At 31.4% G+C, this 16,189-nt stretch overlaps 1 protein-coding gene across 1 annotated transcript; it reads left to right on the top strand.

Moving 5' to 3' along the window:
- Nucleotides 1-2,238: 2,238 nt before the first annotated feature.
- On the top strand, nt 2,239-14,918 carry LOC129232730 (high affinity copper uptake protein 1-like). Its single transcript, XM_054866842.1, has 4 exons — nt 2,239-2,568; nt 3,611-3,677; nt 9,632-9,800; nt 12,131-14,918. The coding sequence occupies exons 1-4, from the start codon at nt 2,278-2,280 to the stop codon at nt 12,330-12,332; spliced, it is 729 nt and encodes a 242-aa protein (XP_054722817.1). The 5' UTR covers nt 2,239-2,277; the 3' UTR covers nt 12,333-14,918.
- Nucleotides 14,919-16,189: the final 1,271 nt, after the last annotated feature.

Here is a 16,189-nt window from a genome sequence, read left to right as displayed (position 1 = left end):
GCTTTTAACAAAAGATAACAAACTAATTTTTAGGTTAAACTTATTCAATGTGAATTGCGCTTTTGAACTGATGATTTGACTTGAATAAAAAACATTACTCGAAAACCTGCATTATTTTGAAATGTTTAAAATGCCCAAAATACACAAATATATGCTTGCTTAAGCTTAGTTTTGAAATTAATATGTTAAATGTATTAACGAAACTTACTCTATAATTACCATTATTTTTCATTGTTTTTGGCAATTGAGAAGCAGATGTATTTTAACTTAAATTTATTTATTTATACAAATACAAAACAATTCATCACTTGCGTCACACAAAAGAGTTGCGGATCAGAATTTTAAAACCCTCGCATAAAAAGGCTCACTTCCCAAAAACAAAAAGTGCAGCAGGATTTGTTGGTGTTAAGAAAACAGAATTTCAATACTTCAACTTCAGGTACTTCTCTTTCTTTTGGATGGATTGAGAGATAAAATTTTGTACATTGTGTCCAAGGCAGCACTCTTTGAGAGTATCTGAAGACGAGAAATTTGACTTTATGGCTTTTTGTTAACGAAGTAAATCATGTTTCATTTTTCCAAGGGCGGATCCAGAAATTTTTCAAGAAGGAAACGATTGGTTCTTTAAAAACTTACCTCTTGCTACATATCTGATTTACACATATTTGGGAAGGGAGAGAAAGACTTTCTCATAATATTTATTAACACAACTAAAATATTGTAGTTCAGCCGAGGCTGGGAGGCAGGAAGCCCCCGAAATTATTCCTTTCCTTTTCAGTTACCAAATCTATTCCAAAATTGTGTATTTCACGTATTATTATTATTTTTTTTGAACTTCAGTTTCTGAAAATTACCGGATTAAAATCTCTAAAGCCCATCTTTTCCCCTTACACAACCTATGATGGTTTACTATCACATCTTAACGACTAAATTCTGCGAAATATATTGGGGAAGGCCTCTAAACCTCTCCTACTCCATACATTACCAAAGATCGTCTAAAATTGTATTTAACTTCCATCCTCGTGATGTGCTGGGGTCTAAATTGAGACTTCTATTTTCGTCCTTTCTACCGAAAATTTATCATTAATACCTCTGCTAGAACGTAGTTTTCTGAGTAGCACAGGTCATCATCTAATTTTTTTAAACCTCATTGGGATTTGCAAGATCTTAAGTTTAAAAATGATTCAAATTAAAGACTTTTTTCAAAAAAAAGAAAGAGAGAAGTTTGAATTTTTGGCATCTTGAATTCAAATTATGTTTTTCGCAATCACGAGCGTGTGAGGCGTGTGTGTGTTCACGCGTGCGTTTGTATGTACGTGCGTGTGTGTGTATGCCCGTGCGTGTGACTGTAGGTGTTCATGCGTGTGTGTATGTAGGCGTATGTGTGTGGGAAATGGACGCAACCTGGAGACGATGCTCGCTAGAGGAGCAGCATCGGGAGGGATCCGTCGACGGTGGTGCTGCAGAGGAAGGCGGGGGGGGGATAAAATCATAGGACGCCAAAAACAGTCAAATGAGAACAATAAGCAATTCGTGATTGCTCAAAAAATCATTAACACCATGGTTCAGGAGTGTTAGTGATTCGAAATTTTCGAAGATTTCGGGTTGCCATTTCCGAAAATTTTGCATTATTAAAAAAAAACACCTTTTAAAATGTTTTTCTCCCCCAATAATTTTTGTATGCATATTTGAAGAGGTTTTATGTGTGTGGTGTATAAAGGGGGGGGGGGGCAGCTTCCTTATAGTATCCGAAAATTTCACTGTCTTCAGAAAATTTTACTCGAGTCTTGAAGAAACTTTTCAAAAAAGTTGCCTGTCAACTAGGTGACTGGCGTTTTTCGTTTGTCTTCACTCAAAGCAACTTATGCCTTTAGTTAGTTTTCTTCTGATAAGCCGAAGTTATTCGAGCAGCTGCTCCACAACGCTGTTCAAACTGAACCGAGTTGACTCAACCAGTTTACTAGCTTGTGGAATAAACTCTTAGCAATGCCTCGATGAGTTGAATGAACTAAAAAGTTGATTCAACGCATCGGGATGGGAATGGTTGCGACATATGTGCCTGGCGTGCCTGACAAGCTTTACTTTCGTGTGAAGGATGCTGGGTGTTTCCTTCACTTTTTTACCTGGTTATACATTCTGATAACCGGATGTTAGAAGACATGATTCAGTTAAGTTGCCTCGTGTAAAGTAGGCATAACATATCTTTTTTTTTTTTTTTTTTAACTATTTTTGACGTTGATTTCAGATCTACTTAACTCCACACCTTAACGCACCGCCATGGATCACAGCCACCATCACGAACACATGAACCACCATTCCATGGACAATGGAAGCAGTGACGTTAATTCCATTTTCAACACTCTTCCTGCTACCACAGCTGCGACCATACTGCAAGCTGTTATGACCACGATGATGGCTCAGGACTCTCCGCACAAGCACCATCATTCTGCGATGGAAACCACTCATGACAGTCATTCTTCGAGCTTCAATGCTATTGGAGATCATTCTTCGCACACTGCAGATGTCCATTCAGCACACGTGTCTAGTGGAGGCCACGGAGACATGCCGGTATAATTTTTCATTTCTACATTCTATTTAGTCAAAATGAATGCGAAATGGTCGAATAAATATTGTTTAATTGAGAAGTACTAATCAAAACACACGTCATCTCCATTATTCTTAAATTAGGACGTGTCTCCATTTGATTGGATCTGGTGGACATGGTTTTCTTTGATTAAAATCGTAATGGACATATTTGTTTGTGAAGAAATTAAGAACCTAAAAACATTCCACCAGGCATCCACCAAAATCTGAACAGCAAGTAGCACAAAACTTGACAGTTCCAGGTCACGTGACCAAAATAAGGGACTGTCATTGAAATTTTCAAGAGAGTTGTTTAAGGCAGCGATAAGCAACATAAAAAACTTCCGATCTAATTTCCAAGTTTGGCGAACACTAAAATGGAGAGGGCTGATCTTCTCCATCCTCCCCCCACCCCCGTGCCACTGCTAAAACCCCGTTCAAAACAGTTATTCCCTCTTTAAAAATTTGTAAAACATTCGTATCAAGGTTTATCTGAAAATCCATTGTAACTCTTGTGGACATTTCTCAAAAGCAAAAGGAAAAAAGAATTTTTTCTTGAAAATTAACAATTGTGCCACTTTCAACGATTATAAAAAATATTATACAGTGTAAAAATAACTTTTAAGAATTAACTTCCGAATTTTTTCCAGAAAGTGGTACTGATATATATTTTTTTCTTTGACAAAATACATGGTCCTGAATGCTCTAGCGATAGGACCAAAAACAGGCTCAAGATCGCTGTTTAAGGGGTATATGCCTGGGTCCATGGCCAGTTTACTGGCGTTCGGGATTCGGACATAGATAGATAAATAGGTACATACGCTCAGTTTTTAATTATGTAAGATAATGGATTATGTTTTATAAATAATTTGTGTGATGCTTTGTTTATTGTAAAAGTTCAATGCAAATTTCATAACTTACCATCTTTTGCCTTTTCTTGACGATTTTAACCACTCCATTGTATATGTTTGCATTTATTATAGCAGACTTGTTTTGCTTTTTCTGATACATTTTTTTTTCTTTATAGATGCATTTTCACTTTGGAATAGATACTGTAATCTTATTTAAAGAATGGACTACCACAACTACTGAAGGTTTCACCTTTTATTACTCTTTTATAGTAAAAATAGTTGATGTTGAACCAATTTTATAAGGCTGTAAATTACTACGATTTATTTGAAACCAGATTTATTATCTTTTTCCTCAAAAAAAGCTGTAAAAGAATTTCTAACTTTAAGAAAAGAGTCTTCAAAAAATCCTGTATGATATCAACAAAATGTCTGCATTTCAAAAACTACGCATGTGCCATTTTCCAAAGAAGATTACGCCCTTTGAAAGCCTTTAAGCAAAAAAAAAAAAAAAAAAAAGAAAGTAAATTAATAAATTTCGTATTGTGGCACTCTTTTTCCAAACGAGCGATATTTTGTTGATCATTTTCCAAAACTTTCGCAAAAAGAAGTATACAACTATTGATAGGAAAGAAAATTGATTAAATTAGCAGAAATGAACTAAAATTCATAATGTTTAAGACAGTGGTTGGAAGTAGCGCGCTGCAAGTAGCGACGCTACTGTAGTAGGTACATTTTTTAGTAGTTTGCAGTGTAGCGCACTACTTTTAAAAAAAGTAGTGTAGTGAGTAGTTCGATACAGAAAATAGTAGTTTGTAGCGATTTCTGGAATATACTTTTAAAAACTTTCAAAAAAAAAAAAAGAATCAAGATTCAAACGAATATGCCTGGCGCAAATTTTATACAAGTATATCAGCGGATGCAATGAGAAATAAGACTCATAAAAATACGAGCTGATCGCATACCTCAGGCATATCAATTTGACGCCATACGTTCTATCTGTTTGGCGCTATAATTTTGTTTGGCATCGTAATTTTAATATTTCGCCAATATTTGTATTGAATAGAGCTTGGTTTAAAGAGAAAGAAAAAAAAAAAAAACCAGTCGATTCCAATTAATAGGACCACATTAGGACGGGACCATTTGGGTCCTAATAACCGGCTAGTCCGATTAAGCGAACATTGCCTACGTAGCTTAACCGAGCATGCTAAGCACAAAACATATAAATACCCTTATGATTATTGTGAGCCCCATATATATGGTAAGCATACGAAAAAGAAAACCTGCTGTTTACGAAATTTTTCCATTAAAAAATAAAGAAAAGCGAATAATCTTTTTACACTCGTCCCCCAGACCGATACATGCGGTTTTAGTTATTCCTTCCAGTGATTATCGATTCAATTCAACAACCAGAAGTAACTAAAAATGTGAGAGTGAAAAAATAAGTGCTAAAAAGAACAAATCGATCATTGAAAATTTCCAATGAAATATAAACTTTGTTTTCACAACTAAATTGAAGAAGCACTGAAATTTTGATTTCTATTGAAACCGTGCCGATATGAAATTGGAGTTTCGTTAACGATTTTTTTCCGGTAAATTTTTCTGGCTTTAATTGAAAGTTACAAGGGACCATTATTAATTTTATTTCACTTACTATTAAGTTCGTTGACGCACTTGAAACTCGCTTCAAAAGTGGGCGATTTGTATTATTTTTTTCCCAATTTGATCTCATGTTCCTTGGGATTTATTTTGGTTCTTTAAGATTTGTTCCGAATAAGCGCCTGGTTCGATTAATTGGTGATCCAATTAAGCGGATTCCACTGTGTATGAATTAGCGGTAACCGCCAATTTAGTAACTTTTTTTTTTTTTTTTGGCTGCCGAGAATGTTCCGTGGATGAACGGTTTAGATTTCAAAGAGATTGTTGTTCCAATACTGTGAGTGCACTTATTTTCGCGAAAATGAAGATATCGGCGATTTCTTCGTGAATTTTATATGAACATACCGAAAGCTGAAAAACAAACATTTTTTGCGTGTTTAAATTTTTGTGATGACGACGGGCACGCGAAAATTGAAGTCTCGCGAAAATAAGTACTTTTAGAGTATTCACCAAATCAAGAAGCTAGTGTAGGATGATATTGAACTGCCCTGGGCTTCTTATAATAAGTACGAGTATTACAGTGTTACATAAAAGTATGATAACGGAAATGTTTGGGGAAAAAAAGAAATTTTAGTAATATTTCTTAGTAATATTCCATGTTCAGATGAGCTAGTTTATCAATCTAAATCTTTTTTCAATCTATCCTCAAACGGTATGTAGGGTGTCGGTATTAGGGGGTGTTGGTTTTAGGATGCTTCCCCCCTTCCAAAAAAAAAATCGAAAGTTGATTTTTCAAGTCGCACACACTCTTATATTTTTCCTTTTACATCAAAAGAATTGTAAAAAAAAAGTTTCATATAATCCGAACATATGCAAACCGTTCCGACTTACGTTTGAAAATGTGAACCAGCACTTGTAATGCTAGGTGAAATAAAATAAATAACTTTTTTAGAAACTCGAAATCTCTGTTGATAAAACGTTGCCCCCATACCACACATGCACCTGTAAAAACATTTATTCGAATTAAAAAGCATTGAGGTATCCCACACTTGGCCTAAAATTTATAATTTTCTTCAAAAAAAAATTTTTTTTTTCTATACATTTTTTGAAAAAATGTAAGATAAATTTTGCGAAATTATATCAAGACGAAAAATTTAGCATTAAACAGAAATTTTTGCTCTCCTGTAATATTTAAGTCTTCCACATACAGTACTCAAAGATATGGATTTTTTCAAGTTCAAGTTAAATTTGTCATTTTAACTATTTTATTATTTTATTATTCATTTAAAAATGTTGATCTGAAAATGTATTTGCTAATAATTTTGTAACATGATATTTCATTAAAATTTATGTTTAATATTTTAAAAGATAAATAGAAAAAAATCAAATTTTTGAAGAAAATCTTTACTAATGAAAAAGCTTAATGTCTGGACCTCTGTCCAGATATCTTTCCGGATATCTGTTGGGATGTCTAGATATCTCTGACGTACATAGCGCCAGACCATTCAACCAATTTCAATGAAATTTGGCACAGAATTAGCTTGTAGCATAAGGGTGTGCACCTCCAAGCGATTTTTCGACAATTCGATTTTTTTCTTTTTCTATTCCACTTTTAAGAACTTTTTACCGAGAAAATTATCATAATATGGACGAGTAAATTACCAAATTATCATAACGTAGAACCGTAACATGGGCGAGCAAATTGGCAGGAAATTCATCATCCATTATTTGTAAATATACAGGCGATCCAAATGACCTTTTAATTTTCTACTACTGGCAAAGCCGTGCGGGTAGTGCCAGTTATAAATATTAGACCATGTGTGTAATGTCTAAATGTTTTTAATTTAAGTAAGTGTTTTGGTGGTACATATGGGGTATAGGGGCAACGTTTTATCAACAGAAATTTTGCGTTTCTAAAAAAAAGTTTTTTTTTTTTTTTTCGATTTGGCTTAGCATACAAGTGTTGGTTTACACTTTCAGATGCAAGTCGACACGGGTCACCGTTGTTCAAATTATATGAAACTTGTTTTGATATAAGAGGAAAAATATAAAGGGTATGCGACTTCAAAATTCGACTGTCATTTTTTGTGGGACACCCTAGTGTGTATGCTTTTTGTTCACTTATTTTTTGAAAAGTAGCAAAGTAGCGACTTCATTTCAAAAGTAGTTGTAGTTAACTACATTTGTAACAAAGTAGTTGTAGTTCACTACAAAAAAAAAAAATGTAGTTTTTCCAACCACTGATTTAAGACTGAAAGTTTCTTATTTAAATTTTCAATGTTTTTCAAATAAAAATTTAATTTGATTATTGCAAAGCTATTAACATTAAGTGTGTGTTGTAGTTATGTTTTTTTTTGGGGGGGGGCAGGGACTGATTTACGGCAGGGCATTCAGGGCCCGGGCACCAAATTTCTGTCATCAATTTATTTTAGGGACCAGTGTTCAGGTTCTCTAACTAAAGAAAAGAAAAAAAATTTGTCATTTGATAATTTTTTTTATTAAATGAAGGCATATTAGCCAGTTGTTGTAGAGAACGATAATTTTCGCTATTGAAGAGTCCTTTTAATTAAGTGTCCTTTGTGTACTCATTTCTGATGGTAAATTATCTTTATTAGCTCTGTTATCAATAGAAGTAAGTTTGACCTAAAACTTGATTATGAGGACATTATAGATGAATTTACTACAAGAAAACAAAGGAGAAAATATATAAAGAATCATTGATGCACAGAAAGCACATTATGATTTACCTTTACCAATTGTATCATAGTTTTTCCATCTGCAACTGTAAAAAAAAATTTTTAACATGAAAACCATTAATTTATTTTAGATTTATATTAAATGATTTCTTTGCAAAACATCTTAATTATTAACTTTTTCGTATGAAATCGGTATTTTAAAGTTTTCTTCCTATCAAAATAATATCCAACACACTTACCATCATATTTTTTGTGTGGGGGGGCACCATATTTGTCAGTGCCCGGGGCACCCAGGTGTGTAAATCGGTCCCTGGGGGGGGGGGACATTACAAACATTGTTAAGTGAATGAAAAACAAATTGCTGAAAATTAAAAAGCTCTAAAATGTTTTATTTTATTTTTCATCTTGGTATATTTAGAAGGTACATTGGATGATGTTTCTAATGCTACAAACATTACTTCTCATAACTGATGGTTTAGGCATATGAGAAACTTTTGTGTTCTTTTTGACTCTTAGTTTGAATTGTTGTACAGTGAAACCTGTGTAAGTTGACCACTTGCGGTGCAGTATTTTGGTGGTCAACTTAGACAGGTGGTCACCTTATAAAGGGTGGTAATGATTTTTTTTTTTTCATTTTTTGTCATTTCTTGCACCATGTATTCATTTTTTGAGTAATTTACCCTTATTCTTTCTGTTCAACTCACTTTCATGAAAGTGAAACAATAATTAAAAATACTATTCAAATAATTTTATTATTATTTCCTTGTTTTTAACTATATTAGACACTGTAGTTTTAGAAATTCCATATGTGCTGGCTAATTTTCTCTGGTTTTCTCCACTTTCGATTAATTTTAATATAATACTTCATACTTTTTATTAATCTCAAGTTCAACTAACTTTCTTTTTCAAGCCTTTTTTGTACAACTTATAGTACAAAGAGCAATAAACGCGACTCTCCCAGTTCATAAAGGCAAAATTAAAATGTCCTATCTCTTAATCCCTTGCACCAGAAACATGCAACTTTACTCATTAGCAGGCCCAGATCTACGTACTTGCAGTGTGAGGGGCCCACGTCCTTAAAGGCGCTAACAACCCTAGAAATTGAAGAAAAAATTGAAAAAAACTATCACTAAGACTTATTCACTTTACAAATAGACACAGCTGGCCACTAGGGAGGGGCCCTACATATTTTGTTGCAGGAAGGCCCAAAATGTATAGATCCGGGCCCGCTCTTTTTAGCACAATTCCTGTGTTGTCACAACATATTGCAACCGAAAGAAAAGACTTTGAACTTTTCTACTGACACCTATTTTCATTGAACATAGTATAAAAAGCTATCTCAAATAGAACAACAAATGAAAAACAAGTTTGGAGAATAAAGAGCAGCATAAGCTTTATGCTGCTGGTTTAGTTAGTAAAATGCTAGTCTGTCATCAAAGCATTAAAAACATTTTTGGAAAGCTATCCAAAAAAAAAAAGAAATAATAATAATAAATAAATAATAAAATAAAATAAATTGCTGAAGAAAGCTTTAAAAAATAATCCAAGTGGTCAACTTACAAAGTTTTTTTTTTTTTTTTTTTTTTTATAATACTCCAAACCAAATTTGGCGTACATTAGTGGTCAAGATAGAGAGGTGGTTAAGTTACAGAGGTTTTCCTTCATTATATGAGAAAGGACTAATTCCGTTCCTGACAAAAGCGGTCACCATAGACAGGTGGTCAAATTACAAGGGTGGTCAACTTTACAGGTTTTACTGTACAACTAAAATCTTATAAATTTGTTGTTGCTGAAATTTTTCATTTGTATTTACATCGTGTTATTTTCAAATTTACTAGTTTAGAAATGCATTTTAAATTATTCTTCTTTTTAATAATTATTCATCATTTTTTACTTTCTTTTCAGGTTTAATAGGATCTGTGATTGGAATTTTTATTCTTGCTATGTTATATGAAGGGATCAAATTCTTTCGAGAATTTTTATTTAAAAAATATTTTACTTCACTGGAATATTCTTCAGTATCAGTTTTGGGAGATGACGGAAAACCTGTTACAGAAGTACACAAAGTTGCAAGGTGCTGTATTCATTATAATACATTTACTTTTACTTTTTGCATTGTACTTACTTTTTATTTTGTATGTTTGTGTTTTAATAGGTCAGATATTTCATTTCAATTGTTCTGTCACTTAATTACTTTTCAAGTACTAACTATTATCATTTTCAAATTTAAAAATTAATATTATGCTAATTGAATGAATCTAGTTTCCCGAGTGCTTTTTTTTTCCGATGTTTCTCTTACAGAACCTTTTTAAACATTCTACTTCCATATTTTAGTTATTTTGTTACCCTGTATGTATTGTTACATTTATTTTTCATACCTTTATTGTGAAATGTATGGTTTAAATCAAAGTCATGGAATCAGGTGTTCCCATCCTTCCAGACTTTTCACACCTCCTCAAATGACATGCCCCCCCCCCCCAAAGTGCGAGTCTACTAGGAAAGAGGCTAAAATATCCCAAAGTAACCCACTAAAAATGTTGACGGCACAGTCTGTGTCATGATGCACCACTCCACCCCACCACCATAGGTATCTCTGATATTTATTTCATTAAAATTTTTGAAGAAGAGATTTTTAAAATATTAAAATTATTTTGTTCATTAAAAAGTTCTGCTATTTTCCATTTTCATACCTATGAAAAATGAGATATTTTTACATCTGTGTTGGAAATTAGATTTTTCACATTTTTGATAATTATTAAACTTTATTAAAATAATAGTGAAATTTGTGCACATGTTTTCATTAAAACCTTAATTCAAAAATATTTAAATGAAATTCTGTGATCATTTTGAGTGGAAGTTTTCAAATGTCATTTTGTTAAATTCTGAACCTCATAAAATTTATTTAAAAAAATTAAGTCTCTCTTGAAATAGTTTTAAAATAAAATGTACTGCCCCCCCCCCCCCGATTTTTGATACTAAAATCTACTGTTTTTCAAAGTAAAATCTACTGTGTATGTTTTTGGCAAAAACGGTAGGTATGCGTTAGGGAATGTAAAACTTTTTTCTGTTTATTTCTGAAAAAACTTTGCTAATTTGACTTGTGAAAATAATTTCTGAAAATTTTGTTTCAATAACAGTTTTTGTTTAAACTTTAAAAAAGCCATGTTTCTTTTTGCAAAAGCTTATTGATGACAAGCAACAAATAAGTATCAGCTTCAAGCTGAATTAAATCTAAACTCAATATTTTTACCAAGATGAATAATTATGTACATCTGTATTGTGATATTTGTATTCGTAAATGTTATATGATTTTAAATACCTCTTTTTTTTCACTTGATCTTAATAATCTAATGATATCAGTAGTGTAGCCCCTGGAAAATAGGATGGGAGAACTTTTCATGTGTGTAAACTTAAAAGTTAAAGTAGTAAAACCATTTAAAGATATTAACTATGTTTCTATGTTTTTTTGAATTGGAATATTTCTAACATTCAAAAGAAATATTTATTGAGATATTTGTACAGTACAGTAAAATGACATTTTACTGTACTTTTTTTCCAGCAGATACCCAGCGTTTTAGTATCATCAAAAGTTTTTTAAAATTTTCTAAATGTTTATAATGTTTAATACTTTAGCATTAGCCAGTATCCACGGAACATTGAAACCATGTAACTAAATAAGATTAATGTAATTTTAACTTTCAGTACAGCAGTAAAATTGCATAAAGTATTTTCTATTTATTTATTTATTTTCATAGTATTAAATCTAAGTGTAAATGTCTGCAAAGTTTTTAAGGAGCAGTCCATTTCACAGATGATTGTTTTATGCAAAATTATGAACATAAAAACATTTTAATTTCTTTTGTTTTATTTTATGACAAAAAAATCTGAATAAAATTGTTGTCAATTTTGGATGAAAATCATTTTTTCTGTCTTTGTTGCCTGGATTGTTTTTCCTTTCTTTACATTCAATGTATTTATTCATGCTGATTTTTATCTAATTCGCAACTCCAAAGCTCGAATACACTACCTTGCGATCATTAACAATACTAAAGAAAAAAGTAAAACATTTGTTCCACCTGTTTTCTTTAATTACAGGCTTCAGCGGAGAAAAATACAGGCTTCAAAGAGTTGTTGTGTAATGTAATTTCAAAGGAATAGAAAAGAAAGTTTCCCACAAACACGATGAAATATTATTGTCATTCATTAAGCTTCAAAGCAAGTTAAAAGTTAGGCATCTGTTTGTTTTACCTTTTTCATCCGCTCTTAGACAGTGGCTGCAGCGCCCCTTATAGTTTATTGGAGTTGCGAATAAGTGCATGGTGTAGTAGTTAGTGCTCACCAAAGTGGCACAAATGTAATAAATTATTATTTATTTTATTTATTTATTTATTTATTTATTTTTAGGAATCGTATGTTCAGCTGGCCTCACATGCTGCAAACTCTCATGCACGTAGTTCAAATGGTCCTAAGTTATTTTCTTATGCTAATATTTATGACTTATAACGTTTGGCTTTGTTTGGCAGTTGTAGCTGGAGCTGGTGTTGGTTACTTTCTATTTGGCTGGAGAAAAGCAACAGTGGTTGACATTACCGAACATTGTCATTGAAATTGGCTGCTAGAAAAATGTGCTTCATTCACACATTTCATTTATACATAAAAGGCTTTTGCCTTTTGTTGCCAAATGAGTATTAGAAATCTTAAAGAGATTATGATTGTTGAGAATCTCTGCTCACTGATTACTTTCACTGTGTAATTAACGAAATAATTCTTTATGTAAACTGCTTTCTGGAATTTTTTTTAAACACAAGATGACATTATTTTGCTGAATACATTTATGTAAGGGACCTGTAGTATTCGCAACTCCAGAGCTCGAACATGCTACCTTGCAGTGATTAACAATACTAAAGAAAAAGGTAAAACATTCCATTCCACATGTTTTCTTTGGGGTAAATTATAGCTTCAGACAGTTTGTGATGTAATCTAATTTCAGAAGAATAGAAAAGAAAGCTTCCCACAAACACAATGAAAAAATACTGTCGTTCTCTAAGCGTCAAAAAGGTAATAAGTTATGGCATGCGTTTGTTTTACCTTTTTCATCTGCCATTAGACAGTGGCTGCAGCGCCCCCTATAGTTTATTGGAGTTGCGAATGAAGTATATCTTGATTGAATGTATCAGAGTAGTAGTGATTTAGTATGAAAACTTATAAAAATTGAAGATTGGGAGTTTAATGAGTCACCGGACATCACAGTAGATTTTATTCTGATAGCAAGTAATGATAGTTTGGATTGGTTTTAAAGTTGGAAAAATGGACAAATGAAATTTTTCGGAGGAAAGTTTTAAACTTGATCACTACTGCTCCAACCTAATGAAATTGTATTTTGAAATTAAAAAAAAAAATGCAACAGTTTTTCTCCAACAATGTTGCAATCAAAAATCTTAGTTTTGTACCAATTTGTCTTCTTTCATTTTTAAAAAAACTTCAAGCTTTTTCTAAATGAAGTGGTTACTTAATTTTTTTTCTTCAACAGTCCAAGCAGCCCCCTCCCCTACCCCCTTCCACCACTTTTTTAATACATGAAATGCATTAAGATATTTTAGAATCTCAAAATAAGATTTGTCTATTTAAATTAGCATTGATGAATATTAGTTTTTATGTTTATAATGGTCTCTTTTTCATCACACTCAGATCGTTTTTTTTTTTTTTTTTTTTTTTGTAATGGAATAGTTTATTATTTTAAATTTGTTTCTTCAGTATTCATTTTTAATTATTTGCATTTTGTTTTATCCAATTTTTGAAATAATTTCAATTTTAAATTAATGCACTTAATCTTCTTTTTTTTGCATTATTGTATTGCATTATATATATATATATATATATATATATATATATATATATATATATATATATGCATTATTATTTTGTTTAAAAAGGACAATGTATTCATAAATAATTTCACTACAAGTTGAAAGGTAGTTTTTTTGATATTTTTATCTTTTATTTCAATTTTAAAAGCACAGTTTTGATTTTTATATTGAAACTGTAAAAATTATATTATAGATATTATTTTACTTTATTTAAAGAAACATGCCATTTCTTTCAAATTTAACTCGCATCTTTTTTTGAAAAATGGCTCATAATTATTCATTAATATGTTCCTTAAAATTACGCTTCATGTGTGATGTTTTCTGTTTTTGGAGCTGTTATTTATGAAACATTAGAATCTCATGTTTTTAGCCAATTGTGGAGCATATTTTGTGTTGCAAAATACATATGTTTTTAAATGTAAATCATGCTATCTACAATCAGTGGTATTTCATTTTTCAAGATGTTTTTTTTTCTTTTTTATTTGAATTTTTCAGATAATGAGATGATTGACAAGATGTATCTATGTTATTGTATAACATCTTGACATTGAAATGGTTAAAATGATTTTTAAATTTTTTAGTTGCTAATATTTTTTCAAGTTCATACATATGTAGCATATTTTAAAACTCACTATAATTTTTTTGATGCATTTCTTTTTACTTGTACAAATTATTTAAAACGATGTTTGTAAGATGTTTTTGATATTTAAAAACGGAAACTATTGTAATAGTTTTATTTTCTTAGATAATGATACAAATTATCAAATTTTAACTGAAAATATTTACTAGATTTTAATAGGTTTTGGTAGAAATGGTTAATATTTCAATTTTAAAAGTTCAAAATGATTTAAAGGTAATTGAAGTTAATAAATAATTTTTATACAAGATTTCAACTATCTCAAAATCATGTTTAAAATAGCATCAGTAACATTATTACCTTTTCCCAGCAACATACACACGTAAACCAATGAAACATAGAAAAATATTTTTCATTCATCTCTTCTGAATGAACTACAGCTGTAGGTGGGGGTTGGGGACTACATTTCTGTATTGTTTTAATAAATACCACAATATTCATAACTCTAATCTTCCTTTATCTCAAAGTTTTCATTGAGCCCCAAACTCGTGGAAATTCCCATAACTCGAACATTTTAGCCGGTCCCTTGGGATTTCGAGTTATTGAGAGTTGACTGTATAACTTTAATTGTTAATGCAGAAATTCTTTATTAAAAATCAAATTTATTATACACAATGTTATTAGTTCTCTTATTTGTATAGATTGTGTCTTTGTTTACAGTATAAAATAAAAATATATTTGTGTTGTATTACTCTTCTTTTATCTGAAATTATTTGTCATTTCATAACTTGCTTGTGTAAGGGAGAATCAAACATCCAAGGGATAAATAATAAAAGTTATCTTTACTTTAGGGTTAAAGTAGCACATTAACTAGCTTAAATTTAAAAAGAAAAATACAGATAATTTCATTTCAAATAGACAAGGAAGTGCCTAAGGGAGGGTTTTAGGAGTTATACCCTCCCGTTAGAAAAATGACATAAAAAGTACATTTTTCTTAGTTAATTTCAGAGTTAAAAAGACAATACAGTGAAATACGTCCAACACAAAAATGCTTAATATGAAGAATTGGTTATATGGGTTGGGACACATCTTTTAACATGAAATTCGTTTAGCAGGAAAAATTATTTCAATCTTTTCACTTTGTTAAATGCTTTTCTCTGCATATTATTTTTCTTTGAAATACAGGGTGTCCCATCCTAAAAGTCCTTGACGCATTTAAAAAATGCATTGAAAAGCAATGAATTATCGTGTCACTATGACTCACAGGTTCAAGAATTTTTTATGACATGGTAAAAAAAAATTGTTTTATTAAACATCCAGCAATACCTTTCATTACCAAAGTTCAATGTATGTACCGTTTGTGGACATGGGATAAACTTGAGTACCGTTTAGATGTGGTTTGAGCCAGGGCTACGGAGTCGGAAGGAAAATGGCCGACTCCGACTCCTGGATTTTGAAATGCCCGACTCCGACTCCGGATTAAGAAAAAATTATTGTATTTTTTCAATTCCCTCTCTCCCTTCAGGGGAAGGGGGAAAACCTCTAAAACAGAGATTGAAATATCATTTCTTTTTTATGAAAATTTCGCATTTTGTTTTTTATTGTAAACCCAAGACGCATACAACTTTATAAATTCAATTCAAAAATCAAATTTTCCAATAGTTACGAGTTTAATAGTGAGATGACTTAAAAATCCCTTTAAAAAAATTGAAAAGGATTAGCTGTAATTTGCTCCCCCCCCCTTAATGTTTAACAAATAGATATTGATCAAATCGTGTGCTTTCAATTTTTGAAAGCTGTAACTTGAGAGAGAAAAAGCTTTTTTTCAAAGTGCAAGTACTTGAAAGGGGATAATTTGACCCGGGTGACACCCATCTGATAGGTGACACCCAAAATTAATTTCAGAGTTTATAAAAATTCTGAAAATTTTCCCGAATATATTTTAAACTATATTTCATCAATAAAATTTCAGCAAAAATAGGGCACATATACGTCGCTAAATTTTTAATTTAAATTTTA

Source organism: Uloborus diversus, unplaced genomic scaffold (genome assembly GCF_026930045.1).
Source record: "Uloborus diversus isolate 005 unplaced genomic scaffold, Udiv.v.3.1 scaffold_1340, whole genome shotgun sequence".
NCBI classification, from domain to species: domain Eukaryota; kingdom Metazoa; phylum Arthropoda; class Arachnida; order Araneae; family Uloboridae; genus Uloborus; species Uloborus diversus.
Note: the sequence above shows the minus strand (reverse complement) of the source record. Positions and strands in the feature narration are given on the sequence as shown.

Bases quoted from the DNA above. Each gene is read 5' to 3' on its own strand.
- LOC129232730 (XM_054866842.1), top strand. From the start codon at position 2,278: ATGGATCACAGCCACCATCACGAACACATGAACCACCATTCCATGGAC. The intron at 3,678-9,631 runs GTTTCACCTTTT...CTTTCTTTTCAG, and splicing joins GACTACCACAACTACTGAAG to GTTTAATAGGATCTGTGATT. The intron at 9,801-12,130 runs GTGCTGTATTCA...ATTTATTTTTAG, and splicing joins GAAGTACACAAAGTTGCAAG to GAATCGTATGTTCAGCTGGC.